The 26,034-nt window shown below is 40.4% G+C and overlaps 1 protein-coding gene across 1 annotated transcript in view; it reads left to right on the top strand.

The window, feature by feature from the left end:
- The first annotated feature begins 703 nt into the window (after positions 1-703).
- The window catches only part of LOC118779684 (phosphatidylinositol 3,4,5-trisphosphate-dependent Rac exchanger 1 protein-like), a 93,050-nt gene continuing 67,719 nt past the window's right edge, over positions 704-26,034 (top strand). Inside the window, exons 1-2 of the mRNA XM_036531873.1 lie at positions 704-1,176; positions 25,603-25,668. Coding sequence (XP_036387766.1) covers positions 1,036-1,176; positions 25,603-25,668 — 207 coding nt within the window. The 5' untranslated portion in view covers positions 704-1,035. The remainder of the gene's footprint in view (positions 1,177-25,602; positions 25,669-26,034) is intronic.

Below are 26,034 nucleotides of genomic sequence, written 5' to 3' on the forward strand. Positions count from 1 at the left end.
TCCCTTTACCGTGCTGTTTCCATTCAGTCTTCTCATTTCTGTTGTTACAATTGAGACAGGTGCTGACAGTGAACGCACGCATAGGCTACATAGCAGGGATTGTCGATAAATTCCCGTGTTTGACGTTACTGAAATGGAAAGAGACGTACGGCTGTTTTAGTTCTCTTCATAATTTTGACTTTGATGTTCATCACGGGTCCAACTGAATTTATAAAGCAAACTATATTTCATATTTTCAGTAGGCTATAGTCCACTGATGTACAGATATTTCCCCCTGCCATAAATCATGGAAATTTAAACAACTGGAATGATTTCTAGTATTTTGACTTCTAGATTTTTAAAAAGTTATAAATAGAAGAATAAATATATTCCAAATCTTAATAGGCAATGGGGAAAATTAAAACTACCAATATCCACTGCGAGAAGTTGTAGAAGTGCGCCTTTTGTAAAAGGGGTAATTTACAGATAACCCCTAGGCGGTGCTTCATTTCGCCTGCTGTTGTATGAGAGCGTTTACTTTTCCCTTTAGAGACACTGAAGAGGCAAGTTTGAAGGGGTTGCGCTTTTGGCTCCTGCAGTCCTGGCAGTGCGCGTTACGTTCTTTTAGTTCTCTTTCACAAACACGTTTGGTTACTGTGTAGCTTATTTGTGTTTTCATTTGGCGTTGTGTTAACTTTTCAATTTAAGAAAACAACTAATCCATGCTAAAACTGGAATTGTTCTAAACCTGTGCGATTTTATGCTTACTTGCTGCACTTGTTCTACACGGATTATGCATTGTTTGCGTTTATTAAAGAGGCAAGCGAACACACAACGCCGTTATCTTACGCTGATGTTATTGTTCTGCTACTTTGGAGAAAAACTTTCTCTGGAACCAGCTCAACGCGCATCCTTGGTCCCGTGTTTGAACATGCGGTATAGCGGAATGGATTAAACCTGTTTCCCTGGATCTTCCGGCAGCAAGCGAATCAGATACTCTGTATGAGGGGTTTCTGTTAGCTAAAATTTATAGGTCTAAGTGATACCAACGCAAACATGGAGGAGGAAGGGCACCCAGAGAACGGAGTTCAGACCATCAAAGATCCGGACCGCCAACTCCGCCTGAGACTTTGCGTTTTAAATGAAATTTTGAATACCGAGCGGGATTACGTGAGGACTCTCCTTTTCCTTCAGTCCGTAAGTTGTTGTATCTCTGCTCATCCTTTGTAAGGGCAAATAATTAGCTAACTTCAGTGAGATACTGCCTCTGTTACATTATGACAGCACAATACGCCAACATGCTGCTTGGTGAAACGGCAAGATGCAAATGTAGCCTAATAGGTGAAATCCCTGCTTGTCTACCAGTCTACAGATTGTTTTGCAGCTGGAAACACAGTTTATCGTGAATCGACACCATGACGCACAGCACCCAAAATAAGCGCCAGTATTTTGTTAATCAGAAAAACGGCGTGGGGTGGTTGGAGTAGGACTTGGTTTATTAGTTTGCTCTCTTTAGATGCCAACCGCAGATCTATGCTCTTTTTTTTTGCACTTCTCAGTACTGGGGTGCAAGTAAAGTCGTGTTTGTTGACGGAACAATTTCCAGACGTATCCTTATAAAAGAGCGTGGTCGAATTAAAATTGTTTCCAGTAGATTTAGAGGTTTGAATGTTGCATTAAACTCACCTCATCACCGGTCACCGGTCCTACCTGAATCGCACAGTTTACCAAGACGCTCCTTGCCTCTCCGGTGGATGTTTCAGCCTGAAGTAGCCCAACATGGCACATGTATGTCAGTTGTATGTAGCCCTCTGGTTTTAGCCGCACATGCAAACAGCAACATGGTTAACTTGCCTACAGCAAATTTGCGTTTTAAATATTCCTCATGCATTTGAATGAAATGCTGGGTGCTTGGTTCATTTTGACTCCTATTCCCTCTGAGACTTACATTGTACATATTCATGATCATTCATGCCATTATTTAATCTTATTATACTAAATAATATCATGCCATTCGTAATTGAAGCTGTTTATTTGAGTGACAGAGTGATTGGAGCTGGGCTTCTCTCTCTCTTATGATTGCTTGTCAGTCGTGACTTCGGAGGGTTTTGTTATTGCCGTGGGCATTTCATGGGTAGAGCAAGAGTTGAGAGAAATCACCCATTGCTCTCCTTGCTAGCTTGTAGACAGGACTGACAGCAAAGACGGATAGCTTGGTGTTTTTAAACGAGATCGCAGCCGACTTTACAGTTTGTTCGATCAGAGACGTTTGTTTCATTTTTTCCAGCGGAGATCATTATGAAACCAAAGGTAGTGCTGCTCAAAAAGTGGACAACTCCTGGCCAAGTCTGAGGGAAAATGTTGAGCAACGCTTGGAATTTTAAAATTTCCACCGAGGCAGGCGCATCAATCTTGGTCCATAGTTAAAGATATAATTCATTGTAAATGTCATTGCTGTTCATGGACGTTGCGGTAGGCTAGTGATGTCATTAATTTATTTACTGAGACCATGATTTTGCATTGGCATGACTTCGTCGATCGTCCAGGTTTGTTGCCCAGTAACTAAATGCATAAGATGATCCGATGTCCTAAATCGACTGGGTCAACTGAACTTTCACACTTTATGGATAGGATTTTGAAATTAAAAAAGACCTTTTATGAGACCTCTCTGAAAATAACGTTGGACATCAGTGTATAGACAAAGCAAAATCACGGTGCAGCGGGGGCTTCAGCATGACTGTTCACTATAGTGTCTACCTTGGCTATCATGAAATATATCACACTGTTCACAGATTTGCTTTTTTAAACTCTTCACATTAAGTTAGATGCCAACCATGTCCCCCTCTTTCTTCTTGTGTGCACGGCTTTCCTTAACCGGGTGGCAAGTAGCAGAGATGCAACAACATGTAAAAAAAAATCACCAGCCTCACCTTATCAGTTAAGGAACTCTAACATCCGATATTGGCTGCTAATAGTGATGCTGAAATCTCGCTGGCAGTCTGCCAGGGTATCGCGCGATATGAAGAGAGGGCGAACGCTTCCGAGAAGCCGGCGGGCAGTGGAGGGGTGTGTCGCTGGAACGATCGGAGCGTTCCGCACGGATGAACTCAGCTCAGAGTGTGCCTGGACGGTCGACGAGCATCGTCGCAAATGTTTGCAGTCGTGATAGCGATCGCACATCGTGGTGTCGATCCTGGAGCGCACTGGCTCACGGTAGGGCACCTGCGTTTGCTTAAGGTTCCTCCGTGAAACGATCTACCCCGGGCCCTAACCAGCCCCAACGCGTGCGGCAGCGTAAGCCCCTGTCTCCCTCCCGTCCCATAAGCAGAGCCCCTATGCTGTAGAGCATGCTCAGACAGGTGGTGCCCAAACAACAGATTTGGCAGAAATGCATGACCTTTTGAAGACTGGTGCAATACAGCAGGAGAGTAATGTGGTATCATGCAATAAAAAAGAGAAGTATTTGAACACACACCACAGTAATGAGAACAAAAAAGTCCCGGCAGATTACTGCCTATGGGGAGCATAGTAAAATAAACATAGTCATATAATTGTAGTTAGAGTTAAGCTCCATCCACTCTTTTCTATCGACATATGTCTGCTTGGTGAACAGAACCCTAAGGTTAACAAAGGAATAATGAAAAAAAAAACTCTTCATATGAAGGCAGGCTCCTAAAATCATCCTTAAATGCCTTACCAGACGAGTTTGGAATGCATTAAAAATGAATTACTGTGCAATCTGCATTCTGCCAAGTTTCCCAGCTAAAACTGAGGATGCATCTCACAGACGTTTTAAACTGTGACAGTGGCTGGGTCTGCTTTAGAAGAAACAGCAGCCTTTAGGGTAATGATAAGAGTATTTGCGTCCAGCCTGGCTGTCGGGGAGAGGTCTGGATCACGTCTTACGGGGGCTCACTGTCTCCCCTCTCCCATGACACAATACTGATTTCCCCCCAAAAAGGGGGAGTCGAGAGAGTGGATCAGCAACAGCAGTGAATAGCCGCCCTGTCCCATATCTTTAACGCTGTCGCTGGTCTCTGGGCCCTCTCTGCCTCTCTGCCCTGTTCATCCCCATATGTGTACTCGGCAACAGAAAATTCATTATTGATCCATCATATGAGTCAGTATATAGCTGCTTGGTGATAATAATATTATTAATGTAAACATAAAATTAATATATATATATTTTTTTTAAAAGGTGGCATTTCAAAGAGTATCAGTTGGCTATCCGCATGTGAGTTGGTCTTGTCTGTGCCTGTGCTGACAAAATCCAGTAAACCTGATAGGTTTTTTCTTTCAACCCCAAATTCTGTATCTGTATGAGGGTATGTATTTCCAGGGGTCCAGTGAAGAGCATATTGAGGTGTGAGTTTCATCACTGGAGAGGCCAATATCAGTGCCATGTCTCTAAAAATTCACGCATATTCAAATTCCTCCCGTAAAAATGTATTCATTTTCATATACTCGTTTCATAGGGACTCTCCTACTCGCTTTCCTTTCCCTAGGAGGGAATGCTTTGTAATTAAAAGGCTCATTTGGCGCAGATAAGGCATGCAGCTTAAGGGTAAGAAGGCAGGGCATATGGTTTGGGTAAAGACAGCCCAGAGTGCTCACACCACGGTTGCAGAGTTAGCAGGGAGTTGAGGATGGATGGACTTGCCAGAGGCTTTGAATCAGTCCTTGTGCAGCTCGCTGTATTTTCTCCATGAGGAAGCTCTCTGTTGCTTGCATTGCCGCTGCTCCTGGGTTTGGAATCGTGTGCGCTCTCTCTGAGTGGGTAAAGAGAGCTGGGGTGGATTGACTGGACTGTTTTGACATCCGTCAGTACCTTCAGCCAGCCCCTGTTTGCTGGGCAGTTGTGCCACAGGACAAACACCAGCAAATGCCACAGAGCTTTTGCTGATGTTACTAAATCAGGTATTCTGTAAAGATGACGATGATTGTGGTGTCAAAAAGATGTTTACGAAGAAATTCTGACACATCAAAAAGTTTTTTTTTGAATTATTACCGTAGTCTTATTTAAATAATTGAACACACCTGCCCTGTTTGAAGATCCTTGCAAATGGATGCCGTGCTGTAGCTCTTTTTCTCACTCCAGGGAGCAATTAAGTGACAAGTGCAGTAATTACGCCGTGTGCCATATGGCGGATTTATAACAGTGAGACTTTACCTGAGGCATCCAGTAACCCAACACTGAAAAGCATTGGCTTCACTGTAAAACATGAAAGTGACGGGCAACCTTTGCGTCTATAAAAGTCTTTGTTTCAAAAGGACTTTATAGACAGAGCAGGCCCATAAGACTCAACCTTCTTCAAGTCCCAAATCCCATACGCTTGTGGTCCAAATGACCCAAAAAAAACAACATGACCTTCAATTTTAACTGCATGAATGGAACACACCAGTTTGCCAGGAGGACGTGTGTATGGTAATTACTCCAAATGGATGAGTGTTGTCAGAGCGCTGGGAAAGCTGGAAGGGGAGATTGGCCAGACTTGCGAACAATCAGAAACATCTGGAATTTCCCTCCCTTTTTCAGTGACATGGCATAATTACTACCTGTCTCAGTATTGTCTCTGACAGTGCTACAGCATGCAATTAACCCTTTCATTAAGTGACTGTTAAAGTGCCGTTCTTCAATGTCATTGGCACAGCTATTGCCTTCAGCCCTGTTGTTATCAGAGGAATTGTGGGTAATTTTTTTTCTGTTTTGTTGTTTAGAAAATTTTGTTTGCTGTAGCCAATACCCTTGTGTTACTCTCATGAAATGAATAAACAAAAGGTTTGCAGTTTATAGAACTGTTGTACGTCAGCGCCAAGGTTTTGAACTTGATGTGAGCGATAACAGGAAGCCAGTGAAGTGAGGTGAGGAGGGGTGTGACCTGACCATGTGTTAGGGCGGTTGTAGACGAGTTGTGCAGCTGCATTCTGGATTAGCTGCAGAGATTTGATGGCATTGATTGTTTGATGGCAATGTCATCCCAATCTACAAAGAACTACACTTCCTATCGTGCAAAGTGATCCACTGTGCTTTTTCCTGTCATGACATTGTAAGACAAAGGACATTTTCTGAGTCATTTCTTGAAATACTTTGGGAGAGGATAGGCAATTTGTAAATGTAGATGAAAGAATGAAGACAGATACTAGCACTGGATACCTCCTTGAGGTAAACCAAAGCCTGACAGAAAATTAGGAAGACTTGCGTATTGTAACTGTTTATTAATTATATCTAAGAATTAATGTAAACGTTGGAGATTTCACTGTTTAGTACATTTTATTCATGATGTGGAAATGCATATTATGCCCAGATCAATATCTAAATCAGAGGTTGTAGCTTCTCTGTTCTCCCACTGGGCTAGTATGTTAACAACTTGATTACAAGGCTCCCAGACTGAAGAATGGCAATTTTGTGGATCAGTAGCGCTCAGCCAATGTGCTGGCACAAAACCCTATTTGTTCAAAATCATTTGAATTCCTTCACCTGTTTAAAGCTTCAGCATTTCTCAAGATAATTACATTGCATGCAGGTATAAATAGCATCTATAAAATTCTAAATGGTGATGACCGTGATTAAGAAGTCAAACTGTGTGAAATAACAGGACCTTCATCTTCTTGGCTAAGAGGAGACAAGCTTTAATTTCTTGTGTATTTGCATCTCTATCAGGGTGAGTGAAATATGCCCCCTTTTCCTCTGAAGGGATCAGGGGTCAGAGGTCATTAGTCTGTTTCCTTTGACTGCCTGGGAGCTGACCCTTTCTGGAGATGCCAGCTGGTGTGGATATCCCTCAGTACAGCTGCACAGATGTGGAGGGCCACACAAACAGGATGGCAGCTCTGTCCTGTGAAGTTTCCGGCAGGTTCCCTGGTGTCTTTCATCGGGGTGACTCCATGGGAGAGATCGTTGGAAGAGTCCGTATTAATTTCCACTTATGAAGAAGTATGTGTAAAGGGAACAAGTCCTGATTTTTTTTCCACCCTAGTTTAGGAAAGGCATTCTGCAGTCTCTTTGGGGTGGAGTTACAGAAATCTAATCCCTCTGAATCAACCTTCATATTGTCACGAGAATCAGACCTGTATTTTGGTTGGTCAGATGGCAAATTTCCACAGTGGATGTATCAATCAGCACGCTCCTGTACATATTGAATTTAAATATTTTTTTCTGGACATCAGCATGACATAATACTTGAAGTATTAGAGTGATTCTTCTGCTTGACTTTTTTATAGAAAATTAATGGGTCAATATTTCACATTACTGTAAAAATGTCCATAATAAAGTCTTTCAGCTGATTAGGCAAAGCTTTAGTATTGAAGTGGTCAGATAGATGTATGTGCTGTTTACTTTTAATTACCAATCTGAGTTAATCAAGGATTGTGGGTTAATTAATTCAGTCTGCTTTGTCTACAGTGCTAAGCTGCTGCTGGCGTCCTCACATTCTTGTTTATTTGTGTGGCTGATGCAATATTCGGAGGATTGAGGACATCAAACACCCCAGTCGTCAGTAACTGTTAGCCTGCCCCGTTTTTGTTGTGCCTTAGGATGTGCATAATATCTGGGCGGCAGTGTAGCATAGTGGTTAGGGAGCAGGACTTGTAACCAAAAGGTTGCCGGTTCGATCCCCGCTGGGACACTGCTGCTGTACCCTTGGGCACAGTACTTAACCCACAATTGCCTCAGTAAATATCCAGTTGTATAAATGGATAACATTGTAAAGAACTGTAACCTATGTAAGCCACTTTGGATAAAAGCATCTGCCAAATGAATAAATGTAATATGGGTGGTACATTTTAGGAGAGTAGAAGGTGACCAGAGAACCATTGTGAACTTCAGATTGAGTCACTGGGGTACCGTGAAAAGACTCAACAATATCTTTTTAATGAAAGTTAGAAGTTGAAGTTCGAGTGTGAACTGAATAATGATCATATTCTCTGTGGAAATCATTGAAATGTGGATGAGACAAAAATGTTTTTCTTAACTTAAAAGTCTTCCCATCTTCCAGAATTTTATTCTTATCAAGAAGACAAGCTGAGAAAATTCTGACCTTTCTGTAAAAGATTGACATGTTTGGTTTGCCATTACAGGGACTCCTTTAGTGTTATTATCTTTACTACCGGTAGACTTTTCTCTGACTACACTTTCTCTGTCTTCTTTATACAGTCTACTGTATAAAGAAATAATAGAGAAGTTATATATAAGCATATATTAAGTATTATTATGTAAAGCTATAAGCAACTCTTGATTAGAGATTGAATGGAGGCAGTCTTTGGAGACAATGGAAACATTAACATTTTTACATGCATTTAGCAGGGCAACTTCCATCACAATAGAACATAAGTGTAACCATTCAATTTAAACAAGCAACAGTGTCAGACCAGGCTCATCTCACTCCCAGACCAGTCAGTGTAAGCATGGCATTATTCAAGCCCTACCACAAGTTAACTTGTGCACTTGTGACAAAAGCCAAGTGAACCAATCCTTTGCCTGTTTCCCAGCAGGAACTGAAGGGGCGAAAAAAAATCCTTTCCATCATTTCCTGTGGAGATAGCTGCCATTGTTGCATAATGAAGTTGCACCAGACATTTGTCAAGATTGTCAAACCAGCCCAAACAGAAGTAAGGACCAGAGAGTGGGAATTGCTCCGAGGGCTATCTCTTGCAGGACACGCTTTCGGTGCACATGCTTGTGGAAATCCCACTCAGACACACACACTTATCTTTAGGGCAATATTGGAGAGGTGGGAAAGGAATCAGCTCTACCCCAGGGTTGCTGTTCCCAGGTCACAGCACTGGGTTTGATTGTACCGTTGATCTTACCCCCTTTCTGTTCTATTATATCTATCTGCTCGACTGATTTTATGTGCATGTTACCGTTGTTTTTGTATGTATTGCCTTTTTTTTTTTTTTACATTGTGAAACACTTTAGGGCTACTTGTTTGTTTGTTTGGAAGGTGCCCTATTATTGTTATTATTATTATTATTAATATTAGTAGTAGTATAATTAGTAGTATTAGTTGCGGCAGCAACAGTGGTAATAGTAGCCATTGTAGCAGCAACAACAGTAATAGTAGTAGCAGTAGTAGCTACTTTGGAAATGACAGTTTTATCTGAAAACTTCAATAATGGAGCAGATATATTTCACCATCTGCTCATTTCAGATTGTAAGGAAAATAAATATTGAAAGGAGCCATGTGGTCAGTGATGTGGTTTTCTGTGTTCTATAAGGAAAACTGAAAAATGTGAAAATACGGTATCTGTGGTCAGTGTAATTTTGCTCTGGTTGCTACCTAAGAAAATTTCCCTCTTGCACAAGTGGTTCACAATTAGCCCCAGTTTCTACATCACAGCTGGGCTTCCTTTTAGCAGACCAATCATGTTCTATCATTTAGTGTATAATTTGCATATTGTTTCCCCTCCATGGTGCCTGTGACTTGCTGTGACTGCAGAGAGATCATCAGCCTGGCTCTTCGCAAGTAACCTTGCTGAATAATGAGTACCAAAGCAGGTGATGAACGATGTGCTCGTGTCTGGGTAGTAGGGATAGGAGATGATAGGTAAACTTGTACGATGTTATGATAGCTGATGCCTGGTAGCTAGCTACCCTAAAAGAAAGAAAAAAGAAAATCTATTCTTGCAGCCTCTTTGTGATATACTATTTCTTATTTTTGCAGTGTTCAAGCTGCCTTTACTAGTGTGTACTTCTTGTCTTAGTACCTACACGCCTGCAGTACAATTACAAGTCCAGCCAAATAAGCTGTAGTTAATTGAGTCAGCTGTATTCTGGGCTGTGTGTTACCGCACATCTGTATTAAAGATTATCGGCCAACCCTGACAGACTGTACCATCGGAGCACATCAACCGACTGGCTGGTGGGTGGGCGCGTGTGACCAGCTTAAGGTCACGCGGTTTTGTTTTGAGCCGTCTTTCGAGTGAGCCGGCTCGCTGAGAGAGAGGGCCATGCACGTTTATTCATGTTTTGAGGGCTGGAGGGGGCTGTGCTGTCACGATTATTATCAGCCAATCAGGGATTGTCTCATGAATATGAATGACCAAATGTGTTACTCCCACTGAAAACAGTGTGTTCATTCTCAGGACAGGGAGAAGCACAACCATAACATTAAAAACATGAAATTAAAAAGTTCAATTAAAAAAAAAAACCTAAATGATGAGTTTCTTAGATACCAACAAATGGTTAAAAATAAAGAAAAAAAATCCACTCTATGGCCCCTTTAAGATCGTGAGGCAGGCTGTGTAATTACTTCTGAACTGATGTTATATTTTGGGTAAAATAACCTGTTTCTACCAGTAATCAAAGCTTGGTTGTTCCTTTCAAAGTACGAGAGAAGAGCTGCCTGAGCTGAGTATGAGCTGGCATTGCCCCTGGGATGGCAGTGAGATGGCTCCAGTTAAAGAGGTTTAATGAACTGACTGTCCCTGGGATGCGGTGTAGCACTCTCTTGCATTCTACAGCACTGCCCTTTTCAGCAGAGAGTAAAAACGCTGTTTTACAGCCTCTGGTACTTTGGATGTGGTATCTAGTCCAGTCCAGCCAAGGTTAAATCTGGGTCTGTGTATAATGTTGTTGTCCTTACATTACTTTTTTTTTTCCTTTTTTTTTAAAACAAACAAAGGACTCTGTACACATACTGGTACACAAATATAAGTCAGAAATCCAATGGTTGACTTGATGTGTAGTTGTGTACAAAGCAGTAGGATGGGAAGGCTAAGTCAGGACAGCTAATTACGCCTTCCCTAAAGACTGACCAGAGGTTATCGTCCGGGGCTTAGTCAGGCTGCTGACCAGAGCGAGAGGCGATTCCGATTAGATGGTGGCTTGTGTCTGATTTGGTTTAGACTAGGAACAGCCGGGGGAAGCAGTGATTTCACTGTAAATAACAGGAACAGATTGAACCAGGTTTATTGCCAGTTCATGTTTAAACTCACTATTCTGGCCCCAGTGTGGAACATGACATGAGGTAAACTGGCACAGGAGCAACTGGCAGTGTTAGTTGGCAGCCGTCGGGCTTTTAAGATTTTTGTTTTACAAGAGATCTTGGATTTACGCTGCTGAGTTGGCTGGTAAGCGTAAGTACTTTTGAGGAACATTTAGAACCAATGAGCGTATTGTATGGTACACCAAATCTATTCAGAAATGGCCTGAATGACCATTCACTGTTTGTATTTCCTGTTAGAATGAATGATACAATTTAGACAAGTCTTGGTTATAACTACTTATGAGCTCTTTTCTCCTACATGTGTTTCTTTCTAGGGAGATATCAGGTGCTGAAATGACCTTTATGAAGAAAGGACCTCTTTACGTAGCGCAGACACTGAGCCTGTAGATAAGGCCACTACTTTTCCCTGATTACAAAATCACAGACAGATTGCCCAATTGGAAACACAAGTTTTATTTTTGAAGTGAAATTGGGCATTGTGAGAACAGATGTTTTATTGAGAACAGAAACTTTAATGATATACTTTTACATGGTAATATGAGGTAAATGGGGAGCACTGTTCAAATGTTTTAAAATGAGGTTAAGTAGTGTGCATATTCATTGACATTTAGTTGTGCTACACAGGATCAGGATCAAATTCTGACTTTACCTAACTAATATTAACATTAATTTTAACTTGTGCAGACTGGGAGTGAGCTTATTGCATAACCTTGTACAGTACCGGTCCAGCTCTGATCTTGTTTCATGAGAACGCATATGCAAAAAATGTGCTGGAGCTTCATTTTCCAAACGGCTGATTGGTTGGCCACGGTGAGAAGAAGCTACTGGGTTAGTAACTCCACCTAAAAACCCTGACAAAGTTTACAAACCCCAGAGTTAATGAACTACTCTGTAACTGTTTCCCATTGTTGAAAGCTTGTTTCTGTGGAATTTTGTTAAACAATTGTTGTTCTGTCCTACCAGCTCATGCTAATGGTAATAGATGGGGGAATTAAACTTTGTTAAACAACAAAAGATAGACATTAAAAAAGGAAGTAAAAATATGGGGAAAGAATTAATCTGGCCATTTTGAAAATGGTAGGCAATAAAACAGTGGCCCTATGAGACTGTTGAATGTGACCTCATGTCCTTCATGAACCAGCTTTTTGTGTGTCAGATTACTACAGGGGATGGGGGGTGTCCAGCGGGCCAGAGGCAGATCTGTCTGAAAAAGGTAACCTCACCCACATGATCCTGTCTATGAATATGACGTTTTTCTGGCTAGTCTCTGCAGATTCACTGAGGGTTACTCTAGGGTCGAGGGATGGGTGTGTCACCTCTTTGGATGAACATTGGTTCGGACAGGGGACCTTTTGAACAAATCTGCCTTTCCACAGTCAGATCTTTCTCAATGTGTCTGATGTCTTGTATGCTGGGTGATATAAGAAAGTACTATTTTGATACAGATATGGATAATTTTCCTGCCCAGAATATGCTTTTGTTGCCGTTTACCATTTAATGGTGTATGACGAGTCTTGATAGCTTTCTGCTACACTGAGTGTTATTTTGGCAGTTATATAAACTGTAGATTACAGTAATAATGTACTACGGGTACCGGCCTTTATCTTTGATACCGACAGGTACCTGCCAGTATCTTTGGATGGTCTCGGGATGCTGTTTAAGTTTCTATTAAGCAATAAATATGAAAGACCAAGTGCTCCTGAGAAACTTAAAGACTGTGTCTCTACTCATATGTTATACTATGCTGATGTTACATACAGAGGGTAACCATAAAGACACTGTTTACTCAGTGTCTGAGGAGTGGGCATACATTTATTTAGGAGATAATCTCTCACTGGATTAATCCTGCTCTCCAGCAGTTTCCCTCTCAAGGTGGTAATTTACCTGGGCAAATCAGTTTCAGTTCTCTGTTTTACAGATGTATCCCTGAGCTGTGGTTATGGAGAGTTCCGACACTGCTTATTTTAATTATTTCATGCAAGTACTAGTGTGCTACATCACTCAACATCCTATCAGTGTATTCTCAGTTGAGGCAAGATACATTGAATGTAATGTATCTATGGTACAGCATGTTCTGTCTGCTGCAGGGAGCACATAAGTGAAAACGTTGTTTGGGCTCCATTGTCAAATCATCTATGCATTTAAACCTCCCAATAGAAGATGCTTCAAAGTAAATGAGATGTCCTTGTCGAACCTGAATCATGCGGTTGTCACACTCTGTGGAGTGTCACTCCAGGGCTCTTGCATACATTTCCATTCAGTGTGCCTATAGCTATACACACAACCAAAGAGCATTGATCCCAAGACCAATGATTCATGCAGTTAAGCCTTTTTCCCTTCACATGCTGCAAAAATCTCTTTTGTTCTATGGAAGCAATGACTCGCTGCATTAATTCTTTCTGACGTGAACATGAATATCAATAAATTGTATTATGAATGAAAGATCTCTGTGACTGTCCAAAGTAAGGAGAAAGAATACATTATTATTCTGTATTGAGATTATTGAACTCAGTGAGATATTTTGTTTGGTCTTACCTCTAGTAATCAGTGGTTTGCGATATCACTGTGTGTGCTACAGTCTGAAAATGCCATTGTTCTGCCTGTGTGTGAATGTGATCCATGTATGTAAATGTTGTATTTAAAGCAAGCCTATGTGTCATTAGCTGTTTCTGCTTGAATGAGTCTGCTGGTTTATGCCTTATACTGTTTTATTGAATGAATGAACGAATGAATGAATGATTTTTTTCCCGTTTTCAGTTTTGAGATGCAGTTTCTCATGTCCATATTTTAGACTTAAGTTTTTTCCTTTTACTGTTGTACAGTCATGATGTACAGTCACCCAGCATAATATTTGAAAGTATAGAATCACTGGAGCATGAAGACAAACATTTTTATATGTAGTCTGCAGTGCCAAGGTTATTCATTTAGGCAGAGATATGCATTTAAAACACATTCTTTTAGAAGTGCATGCTGTTAACTTTGATTATGTGGTGGCTATTAAACAAGCTATAGCTAAACAGGTAAGGATAATGGCAGGTGTCATATGCAATGTGAAGGTAGCTTACTTTCCAAAGCACTCAAATAAGGGTGTCTTTTTTTTCTTCCTCTATTTCCAAATGAATGAGGGCACTTGGATTTCAGTGCCATGGGAAGAGGCGAAACCTGAAGCCATTCAGAAGTGAGCTTTAGCTAATTGCACCCCAGAGAGCAGGAAGTACTCCTTTCTCAAATTAAGACATTGAGTAGGTCCTTCCCTCAGTCTTTCTGCCCCGTGTTGCGGCGGAGAGGGGCCCTCAAGACTCAGCGGCCATTGCTGTCCATCCCCGCCCGTGAGAGCAACGCAAATATCCGTGAACTCGCAATTAAAAGAGGAAACGGGAGACAAGGGCCAGCTTAAAAGGAGACATTGTTGGTTTCCCCGGCGCTGTTTAAGAGGACGTCTGCTTGGGAAAGAGAGGGAGGATGGACAGGGTTCCAGCCGTCCCATGCAAAAAAAAAAAACCACCCGCTACTCCCCTTCGGTTGGGTCTGCCAACCAGCAGAGGTCTGCACCATTCAGGCTCATTGTTCTGCTATCAGGCTTTTCTGTCACGCTCGGCTGGGCCCGGCCACAAAGACAGGAGCCTTCATTTAGTGTTCCGGCACACATAGGAGAGAACTCTCCCTGGGTCAGCGCTGGCCTCTCCCTCGTTCAGCCAAACTTTCAGCGCACCGCAGACAGGGTCTGTTGGTGGCGAGCTTCCGTTTGCTGTTTTTCTAGGCGGCTGAGAAATTCTTTGGAGGTACTGCGGAGTCCCATTTGAATAGTTTGAGCTTCCGTTTCTCTATGACAGGAATGTGATTAGATTGTAATGCAGCATCTTTTAATGACATGTGGTAACACCTGTGCGGTAATGTTAGCCTGACGTCACACTTCCAAAAGGACCTTAACCCTTTGTCCTCTCAACTTGCTCCTCTAAGAGTGATCAAGCATCACCAACCAAACATAAGATGGTTAACACTGTGCATCTTCCACAAAGGAGCCAGTTCAGTCCAACCCAAACTAGCAAAGCATTTAGATTTAGACCATTTTATTCATTCATTTTTTACATGCATTTTATTCATTCATTTTTGCTGCATTGTATTTCTGAGTTTGTATGTTTTTCTTTTTTTTCATTATCACCATTGGTAAAGTCTGGAGATTAAATACACCCCTAAATGGGCTATTCTTTCTTACCGTTACATAATTCAGTCCTCATTACATTTGTTTGGTAGGATCACAATGGGTGGCAAAGCAAAGACTGCTAATGCCCCTGGGTTCATAACAGCGGCTCACTGATTCTGTTATTTTGCACCAAGTTTACGGGTGTTCTCGGAAGTGAGGTGTTCTGTTTCACCCGGCCGAACGTAAACAAGATTGAAATGGAGAACATGGGCTAGCTGGGCAAAACAAGTGGAGCCCCTCACTAATTAGGCTATTTAGAAGGCATACCTTATCTGTCTCTGCTGGATTTATATTTTTTTCCCCAGTTTCACTTCTTTAACTGATGTTTCTTGCTCTAGTTGCTTGTTTCTTGATGTTTCTTGCACTTGCTCTAGTTTCTTGCTCTAGTTTGTGCTTTATGGTGTTCATTCACATTATTTCAGACTTTAACATTACTGAACCTCAATCACAGAACTTTTTTTTTTCCTGATTTAATGTGAAGTCAGGATTTGCTACTTGAGTTTTTGCTAGCAACATCACTACACACATTGCAGTCGTGAGCAGTAATTATGTGAGTAATTACTGTAAAAACAGAGGAAATTGAATGTGGCAGCAATAAAAGTCACAAAAATTGGAGCATTCACACACATATATATATATATATATATATATATATATATATATATATATATATATATATATAAATATATGTATGTATGTGTGAGCTGTTGTTTTGACCTCTATCCTGTCCCCAGGAAGAGACCAGGAAGGAACATGGAGAACTCGGGGGTGATGAACACTTTCCTGGCGTGTCACTTCACATGTTGAGTATCCTGTATGACTCTCACGTTAAGATGTTCAAGGTTTCATGCAATTCTCGCTCCTTCTTTTTCCTTACGATACACACTCCCTGGATGTAGAGATAGGAGACTGGTCCGTTTACTTTCCTACTTGTCTAATAGTACCCTGATTTGTTTCTACAATTGTGGCTTTGTGATGTGGCACATTGCCACAAACGGTCTGATTTTGATTGGCAAGTGCTAAACAAATCTATTGGTATCTATTTTTTTAAAGTTATTTTAAAACTTTTAAATCATGGATCTGAAGATGGAAGGCAGGCATGGTTTATGTAATGTCCACATGAAAGCTGAACAAATTTTATCCTTACAGATTTTTGTCCTTATCTAGCACCTGGTCAGATTTCAGAACAGACATGTGTGGAGATGCAAATATATGTGTTCAGCCACAGAATGAACTGGGCTTCCTACACATGAAATTTGAACTACCAGTGATAACAGAAAACTCAGTAAAAAAAAAAAAAGTAGTATGAGGCTCGGCTTGCACTGGGCCAAAATGCCATGAGGGAGTTGGGGCATCAGTGCCAAGATGACAACATTAACATACTCAACCATGGCAGTAATTAAATTCCCCTTGCAGAATGACTTGGCTCTGTATTTACAGCTTGCTCCCTCCCTCCTTGTGAAACACACAGACACACTCACATGCATGTTGCAATCTGTGAGTTTTGCATGCTCCAAACATTGAACCGTTTGTGATCATGTGATGTTCTGAACAGGCCTGAGTTGTGTTAATTTGCTTCCTGCTTCCCTCTCTCAACCTTGATTCCTTTTGCAGTGTGACAAATTTCATTCTCCTTTCTGAAACGGTGATTTTTTTTTTTAAGCGAACAGTAAATGTTGTGTTAACAGGAATAACATTCCATCCTCAATACTTCCAGTTTTTTTTTTTACTGCACCAGAAAATTGGCAAATATATTGAGTTGTTCTGGTTGTACACTGTATGAATGAAAAAGGGGTATTTTTGGATTGATGGTGCTAAGGCTGAGCTTGGCAAACAGAGGTTTCATTTGATCAATTTGTTTGACACACAAGACCTTTATTACTTCCATTAATTGCTTTTGCTTACCATTTTGCATTCTGCCTTGGAATACAAAGTGTAAACAACCTATAATTTAGCTACAATGGCTGATTCACACTGGGAAATGGAGAGTATCCAAAAATGGCTCACTTATTTAGCAGAGGTGTTTTGACCTTCCCGTAAGGCCATCCTAGCCTCAGGCATGGTTTCGGTTTCGCTGTGTATTGGAAGAATTCTTTCGGCTGTGTCTAATTTTGACCACTCTGTGCAATTCGTCCGGTCTGCTAACGTGAATGGAGCTCATTGATATTCAATTGCTTTCCTCACACCCTCCATTAGTCATTAGATTACCTATTGACAACCATGTCTGAGAAGCACCAATGCCTGAGACTGTGGATGGAAACAAGCTTTCAGCTAATTTGACATGGTCTAACTATAGAATGCTTGTTTATAGCCATTAAAGCGAGCGTTTATGTCTTTAACGCACAGCGGAACAGTCAGACTGAAGGTACACGTCACGTTTACAGCGGCTTGTTTTACGAATGGAAATGATTGGTCCATAAAAAGAGGGTCAAGGGTCACAAGTCGTGGGTCATGGGGGATAATTTTGTATGCTTGTGCATTTTGAAGAGTAACACTTGCTAGTACAAGGCTATTCGGGTTATCTGTCTTTCAAAAGCCTATGTGAAAAGGTCAACAGGTTTTATGAAGGATTCCCACACTGTTCTACATACGGTCCATATCACTGTGCACCTGGTATTAAACTATGAAACTTCTCTTGCCATTTGTGTGCTGTTTGTGGTGTTTACCAGATCCACAGGCTTTATATTGGAAGTATATGTAACAGTATATTTCTCAACCTATATTTACATCCTTAACATGTTTATCTGTTTGGACCTCGAAGTTAATTTATGGTTTTAGAAAAGTTTCAAATGATTGATTTAAAATTATTATTTGAGGTTTTTGAAAATGAACATAAGGGAATGTGGTAGGGTTCTCCAGGCACACAGCATGTATGTGGCTTTTAAAAGGCTGATTCGTAAGTACTTGGTACTCCAAACCGCACACTCTCCCCGGGTTTTCCTTGCTCAGAGCCCAACCCAGGCAGGGTACCATTAATAAGACTTTTATGACCCTAAAACATCCACCAGCTGTTTCCTGCAGAAGCCATGCACTTTTATGTTGAAATTAAGTTGAGTACACGACTCTGTAATTGCGTTAGATTCTAATGCGTGGGTAGAAAAAGGATAGCAGAATGTCAAAGCAGCTGGGCTTATTTCATGACTATCGCAGGGAACAAAAGAAGCACATGGCCCGTCTGTGATTAGCACCTTAGCGAGGTCAGGATGACCAGATCCTAATCTTAAAACAGACAAAGCGTATCGGCTACCATATAGCTGTGTTCTGGTTTGCCTCATAAAACGACAACTTGGTTTTGTGTGGGCACACTCAGAGCAGCTTCACGTGTGACTCAGTAGATGTCCAGTGACAGGCGTGACAATGAATGACAGGGCCTGTCCTTCTTGGACCCAGCAGAGCGCCTGTGTTTATTCCTTTATTGTGAGGAGAGGCTTGAGTGATTTGTCTGTAGTGCTCATTTCGCATTTCATGCTAGCTGAAGGAAATCCTGTTCGGTCGATGGCAAGTATTCCGATGTTGGCAGTGTCTCTCTGAGAGTACATTCCAACCATAAAATACGACGAGATCCTTCCCTCAGGACTCCAGGAGAAACTCGGCTGATACTGAGAGCGCAGTGAACTCTTCATCCCGTCTCACATGTTATGTGTGTACTGTTGCTTTCTCTTTTGGTGTTGTGTAGTTTTTTTTTTTTTGGTTTTGTTTCCTTTTTAATTGGATTTGGGAGGCTGTGGAAGGTGTTGTCCACTGTACTGTGGCTGCTTTATTCGAATGTGTTAGTCAGCAGAAATCCTTCAGCTTTTTTGTTTGCTCAGAATGTGGAATATAAGTGCCACATACTATACAGCTTATGTGGAACAATATTTTTTCCAGTGATAGCACATACCTCTAATTCCAGGTTCATATGAAATTCTCTACAAAAGCATTTTCGGATTTGCTCCTTTCTGAGTTTATCCATCACTGGTCTCCTTGAAAGAAAATGAGGCTCTTGTACACTGTCTTGCCTTATCCTTATACAACGTGACAATTTCGTAGGTTTCTCTTCTTTTATATGTAGCACCGGATATCCCCCTTTGGGTGGTCAGCATAACCAAAACCAGGCAAAGTCATGTTCTTAGAAAGGCAGAATCTCCTACGCACATTTACCCTACCCAAAACCTCAAACCCACAGCCTAAACTGAAAGCAAATCCAAAGCCTACACTCAAACGCAGTCTTAAACTGGCTATGCTGGAGGCATGCACTGTGCATAGTAATTAAATTACCCTTCCTCTTAATGGGCAATTCTGTTGTACTTCCATCCTCGTCTGGATCATCCACTAACAATATTTTCAACACAAAAGATGACGAACAAAAACAGTTTGAAGTATCAGTACATATGGCTAATTTGTTTGTGTGGGTGATTAAAGAATGGCATTGTTTATTGGCTGCATTAGGCGTGGTCAGTATGTAGGGCACTGATACCATAATCGCTCTCAAAGGGAACATTGAGTGCTTACATGAAAACAGAAGCAACTGTCGTTTCTCGGTGCAATGAATGCGGACAGTCGCTCATTTGGCACCGTAGAGTGAGAAAATGGGATTTGGTCTGGCATGGCGTGGTATTAAGCTGGTCCTGACGCTGCGCCACCCACGAGGGAAGACCAGTCATCCGTGACTCATTATGATGATGGTGTCATTCAAGTGTTTCTCAGATGGTAGCTGATGAAAGTCTGGCTGGTGGTAGCTGGGCCTGTGTTTTCATGGTGTCTGCCCACTGACTGTGGCTCGAGATGAAGACACAGTGGCCAGATCACAAGTTGATGCAACCCAGACCAGAAGACAGTAATGTGTGAAGGAAAACAGGCTGACCAGAGGAAGTGACAGGCCGTGTAGATCATACTGAGATCTGATCTGCCATAAGTCTGCTTTATAAAAAGCTTAGCTTGCTCATTAAAGGGCAAGCACTGTGTGTATGTACAGAACATACACTACTGTTGTTGCTCAGATATATATTTTTATGTATACCACTTTAGAAGAATTTTTTAAATGTAAAACTTTTTTTTTTTTTTTGTGAAACACTTAAACATCAACTTCTCATGAACCATTGGGCCTGTCAGTACAATTACCACTGGCAGCAAAATGAAATACAAAATACTTTTTACCTTCCCATTGAACATACATGATTTTCAGATGGTTATAAATCCCAGTTAATCATAGTTAATCATAATCATAAACTTTGTCATCTTGTAGAATGCAACAGGAAGTCCTCCACAGGTGTCAGATTTTGTTCAACTTGAAATGGCTGTTCTGACTGGAAGTTCCACAAATACATTTCCTTGATAAAAAAACAGTAAGGATTAATAGGAGAAGTCAAAAGGCAACTCTTTTGAAAGAATTATCAAACATTTAGTCTCAAATCATGAACCATAAAACTGATTTGGAATGTGTAATCCTGATCTGTTAAAATTTCAAAGGAGTAGTTTCTAAGAAAAAAAAAAAGTGTGCCATGCTTGAATAGAGTTCCAAAACTGAAAGGAATACTGTACAAATATCGCCAGCACAGAAGCCAGCAGCAATTTAACATACTCAGTTTTACAGAATTTTTTTTTTTTAGATTGAAAAACACAGCCTCTTTCTCATGAAGTTTAAGTACCATTCATATTTTTTTATGTGGGACATGGGACCTTCATGGAATTACAAAGAAGAAATTAATATGATCCAAAAAAACATGGTCCCCAGGGGCCAATACATTTGAAGCTTTGATGTTACTGTAGAATTATAGTGCGAAACCATATTTGAGTTTGATTACATGTGATACATTTGCATATGGGTTGTGTCACTATACTAAGTCTGGTGGCTACTTTTCATCTGGTGCAGTTGCAGCATTGGATTTTTCCCTTATTTTTATTCATTTCTGTTATTAAAACTAAACTCTGCACAGAGTCCTAAATCACTCAATATTAAAAAAAAAATGTTGATTAACTGTTGTGTATGTCAGTAGACTTTACAGCCTTGAGTACATTTTTCAATGAATGTAATTTCCACTGTGGCATCTAAGAAAAAAAATGCATGATTATTTAGAGGCCCCAAATAATCACATTAAGTGTGCAACCTCTTTCCCTGGTACAGATACTGCCAGTCTGTTTATGTCTGATAATGGCTTACATTTCCTAATGCCTCGCTAATAAACAGTGGTTTAATAATATCCTGTTACAAAGCACTGTGTGCCTATCAAGTTAATGTGTGTAATGGACAGGTCTCTTTGGAAGGGAACTACATTTATTTAAATGAAAGCAATAAAAGTCAATTTGCAAAGTAACTCTGGTGGCAAACGGTTGGTGACTCAACAGTCAGAAACAATGGAAGGGAATTGTATAAACATACAGTGAAAAGTAGACTGAGGATATTATTATGTTGATGTTTTTTTTTTGTAATATGTTTTACTAAAAAATGCTGGATAGAGCTGTGCAGCTTAAAGACATGCCATATCTGTGGTGCTGTGATATAGGTTTAGAATAGTTTGGTGGACCACATAAGACTAAATTTGCCTTTGAAATAGGGGTGAGAACTAAGTAAATATGGGGCGTTTGCAACCCCGTTTTCTGTTTTTGAGTTAAGTCCATCACCCTGCATTGTAATTAGAAGTCAGTGCACTTCAAGAGCATTGGCTGAAGTCTAAAGAAATGAGAAGCCATGTTAGTCGCCGTTTTGGGATTGTGCCATTCCTTTTTTGTTATTCTTCACTGGAGATCACTGAAACTGTTTATATAACCATTGATTAAGGTGTTCATTGCTGCTAGATGGTGTTAACTTCTTAATGACCAAGTACACCATGTATTCTGCCTAGATGAATTCTGTCTGACAACAAGTTTTATCTAACTCCCTCTAGTTTTTTTTTTACACTTGGAGTAAATTACCAACTGTTAAATATATTGCTCAGCACTAATTACAATTACTATGGATAATGATAATAACAGTAATAAGAGGAATATGAAGAACAACTTATATATATATTGCTTCATGCACGGTCTTCAAAATACTTTACAGCCAGTGGGATTGGGTCACCACAGCCTTCACCAGTTTGTAACACTTACCAAGGTGATGCATGGCAGCCAATTTTTACCACATCCCCCCTGACCCATCAGAGAGGGAGGGATTTATTTAACCATTTAAAAAAGGGGGATGTTTAGAATGCTAGATTGAAAGAGCAAGATTGGAAATTTTGCTAGTAAACTGGGCAACCCCATAGACCTTAGGATAACATTGGGATCTGTAATGATGACAGTCAATCACAGACCGAAGTTCAACTGAAAGATGGTGATTTAAAGCATAAATCATTTTCACATTTTCTTAGAAACCCCTTTCGATCAAACTTTATGTTTTAATGTGTGTTGTAATCCACGCCGTTAAAGAAAAATGACTGTTCTAACAGTTGCAGTGCTGTGGGTGGAGATCTCCACATGATATTATACCACTTCACTCCCAGGACCTCTGAGCCAGTGATGAGTAATCTCTAGATCCAGACCCAGACTGGTGTGATGAAAAGCCGAGCTTCTACCGTGGTGAGCCTGACACTCGGTGATTGTCTACTGATGCAGGGAACACTGTGGAAAGGTCACCTGAACTGTGAAAATGTGATGAAATATCTGTTCTGGGCTTTTAAAATAAGTCAGCCTTGTTTCCATCTTGTGACATGGTGGCCCAGTGTTCTGCTTACAGTATAAATCCATTATTTCATTATTGTTCAAATGAAACAAGCAGTCATTTCTGCTGGTCTGCACCAGCCAGAGGAAGGACCCGTATCAGCGAGTAACCTTTGGTGTTGGTGGAGTTGCATCGATTGGTGGAGCTGCTTTGATTCAGTAGGTTAAATTGTATTGGTTTACTTAGAAAGCCACATTGACATTATTTGACATGGCTGACATTTCTCATGGGGTGGGGAGGCCTTGCATATTAAGTTGAAAAGTGGAAAAGGGTAAGAGCTGTGATCCCTCCACTTCCTGCTTTGAGAAAGTTGTCAAGTGGGAGCTGTGATGTCACATCCTCCATTCCTTACATGTCATTTACAATCTTCCACATGAGTGATGCTGCAAGAATTGCCATGTGGGAGATTAATTAGTGCACCCTTCAAGCAGAGTCAAAAAGCCCAAAAGCTGTACACCATAGGGGCCTCCCATGGGAGCAGTACAAGTTTTAATTAGCAGTAGATTAATTAGATCCACTCCACTTCACTGTTTCTTCTAATATGCTAAGTTATATTCTGTTACAAGTGTTGGGGAAAAGAAAAAGTTAGGATCCATATAAAAAGTTGTTAAAAATCACAAAATCGGTTTGATTTTTGAAGTCTGTTGGAACAGAGTTCGAAATATTATGTCCGTGTAAATCAAAAGCATGTAGAGGGAGTCCTGAATATAGTATTCCTCATTCATATAACCCTGGTGAATGGTGTTAGAGATGGTCCAACATACATATTTATCCTCCGATAATAGTTGGTTTGGTTTTATACATCAGGGATGTCAACCTTCACCCAACTTGATGTTAGAAATGACATAGTTAGCTTACTCTAACCCCTCCTAGATCAAAGAAGTTTTTCCAGTACTAGTCGAAGGTTTGGACACACCTGATTAAGATAATAAGAAATATGCATTCGGATACATTTTTATCTGAAGACTTATGCTTAAATGCTTGAAATTTATTTCTTAGACAAGTGTAAATAGTGAAGTTCATGTCTATGTATGAATTTCTTTCCAGAAATGTAGGTATTTCTTGCCTACTTTGTAGAATCTAAAGTATAAGTTTTTATGAATTTGTTTAACACTTTTTTTGGTCACTGCATAATTCCATTTGTGTTAATTCATAGTTTTGATGTCTTTAGTGTTACTCTAAAATGTGGAAAATAATAGAAATGAAGAATAAAAGTTGTGTCCAAATTTTTGACTAGTACTGTATGTACTTAGTGGTAGCTTTGTATGTGAACATTTACATATGTCATTATATGTTTTCAGTACACGGAAAATGGCATTTAAATTTGACTATGCAAATAATACACCTTCACTCAGAACCTAAATGGCACACATGCCTGGTGTGTTTAAGAGCTGTAATTCTGCTCCATCTCTATGCCCATACCCTTTTTATTTCTGCTTATGTGGGAATGAAACATGGAGCTGTGTAAATCTGTTAAACTTGACACGTCATGGCTAGCGTTTCTTAGTGAAATGCTTAAAGCTTGTACATTGGAGTACTAATGCGCATTGATTTTAGGCCTCAGTAAATAATTAATCACTCAAATATTATCTCATCAATGCAGAATAAATAATACTCACTGGCACACCCACCCCTGCTTTACATCAAATGATTTAATGTACTGTAGAATCACTTTATTGAATCTCCTGGGGGCTTGCAAATTACTCTCTGGTCTTTCATTATAAGCCTGAACTCTACACATTACATTTTGCACTGGGTGTGAGTTACTGACAAAGGAGTGTGTATTTTGCTTTCAGTGTTTCTAGACATACATGGATCATGTGTTTTATATTTAGGGCTGTATTCTTGGTTTTGGTGTTTAACGGCTTTCACTCGTTTCATTACCTTAAAATAAATAAAAGATATCTAACATCAGGTCATTTTCATATGCTTTCCATAGCTGCAGTAACATGAGTAGTCTTCAGTTTGCCAAATCCTTTAGCTTTGATCTCCTTTCACTTCCATCTCCTCTTGTTATGTTGAAACAGAAGTTCAAATCTTGCGATTTTGGTTAGTCTGAATCTGAGAAGGGAAAAAAATGACATTTTGAGGCTGCTGAGTTGTCACATTCCTCTGTCAGCTGTTGTGTTGATATCTCATTAGAGCAGTGCCTGTTTTGAGGCTTAGATGTCCCTACTGGCTGGGCTGTCCTCAGATCTCAGATCTGCTTTGCTTCAATACCATGCTGATGCCAGATTTTCCCTGGTCTTTTATGTAAGCATTGGTTTGCCTGACCTATCATGGTTGGGTCAAAGAAGTCTGAGATGCCTGAGTGCAGATAGGTCAAAGGTCATCCAATCACTATGGAAGAACTGTCTCTACTGCTTGACTTGAATTGGATGCGTATGTGTGCCCTAACAGTAAGAGTGAACATCTGCTAGGAAATTCAAACTGAGCCATAATCAAGGAGAATAAGCAATTACTTCAACAAAACACTGACAGTATCCAACGTGTTGCTGCCGGTTTTTAATGTGTGCTGGATATTGTTTATGATTTAGCTGGCAAGTATTAAGAACACTTCAAGTTAAAGGAGTGATAATGGCTTGGAATTTTTTTATATCTTCAACCATGAAACCTAGCCCATGTGTGAAATGTACTGCGTTTCCTGTGTCCTGGGACCATGGCAACCTGATGGCATTAAAAACATAGTCATTTTAATGTTTCATTTCCTTTCAGCGGTGATACAGACTGTGAGAGTCAGAGTGGTACCTGACTTGACCACAGCCTGACACCTGTCTTTCTCTGCCTTCCTGTAGGCCTTTCTGCACCGGATACAGCAAACTGCAGAAGATCAGCATTGTCTTTCCCCAGAAAATGTCAAGGTAAACGCTCTGACACAGATTCAGTCTGTGGTGGTAAGGATTTGATTGCATGGTTCAAAAAGAGCTCAGTACTATTCCAGCTATTCCTTGCATCAGCTCATAGTTGCAGTCTTGTGTGAATAGCAATTAGTTTAGATGCTATCCAGCCCATTCTTAATTTACTAAACAAGCAAGAGAAGCATAGGAGATGGAACACTAAAGTTTGAGAATTTAAATTCCCAAACGTGTCATAGTGGGCACTTTTGACTTTATTGTCTGGACAGAGGTGGTCATTTATGATTTTTTTCAGCAAAGTAATCTTGTACCAAATATATTACATAGAGCAACTCACTTAAGAAAATATGATCAGCTCAAGATTCAGACACC

Source organism: Megalops cyprinoides, chromosome 6 (genome assembly GCF_013368585.1).
Source record: "Megalops cyprinoides isolate fMegCyp1 chromosome 6, fMegCyp1.pri, whole genome shotgun sequence".
NCBI lineage: Eukaryota > Metazoa > Chordata > Actinopteri > Elopiformes > Megalopidae > Megalops > Megalops cyprinoides.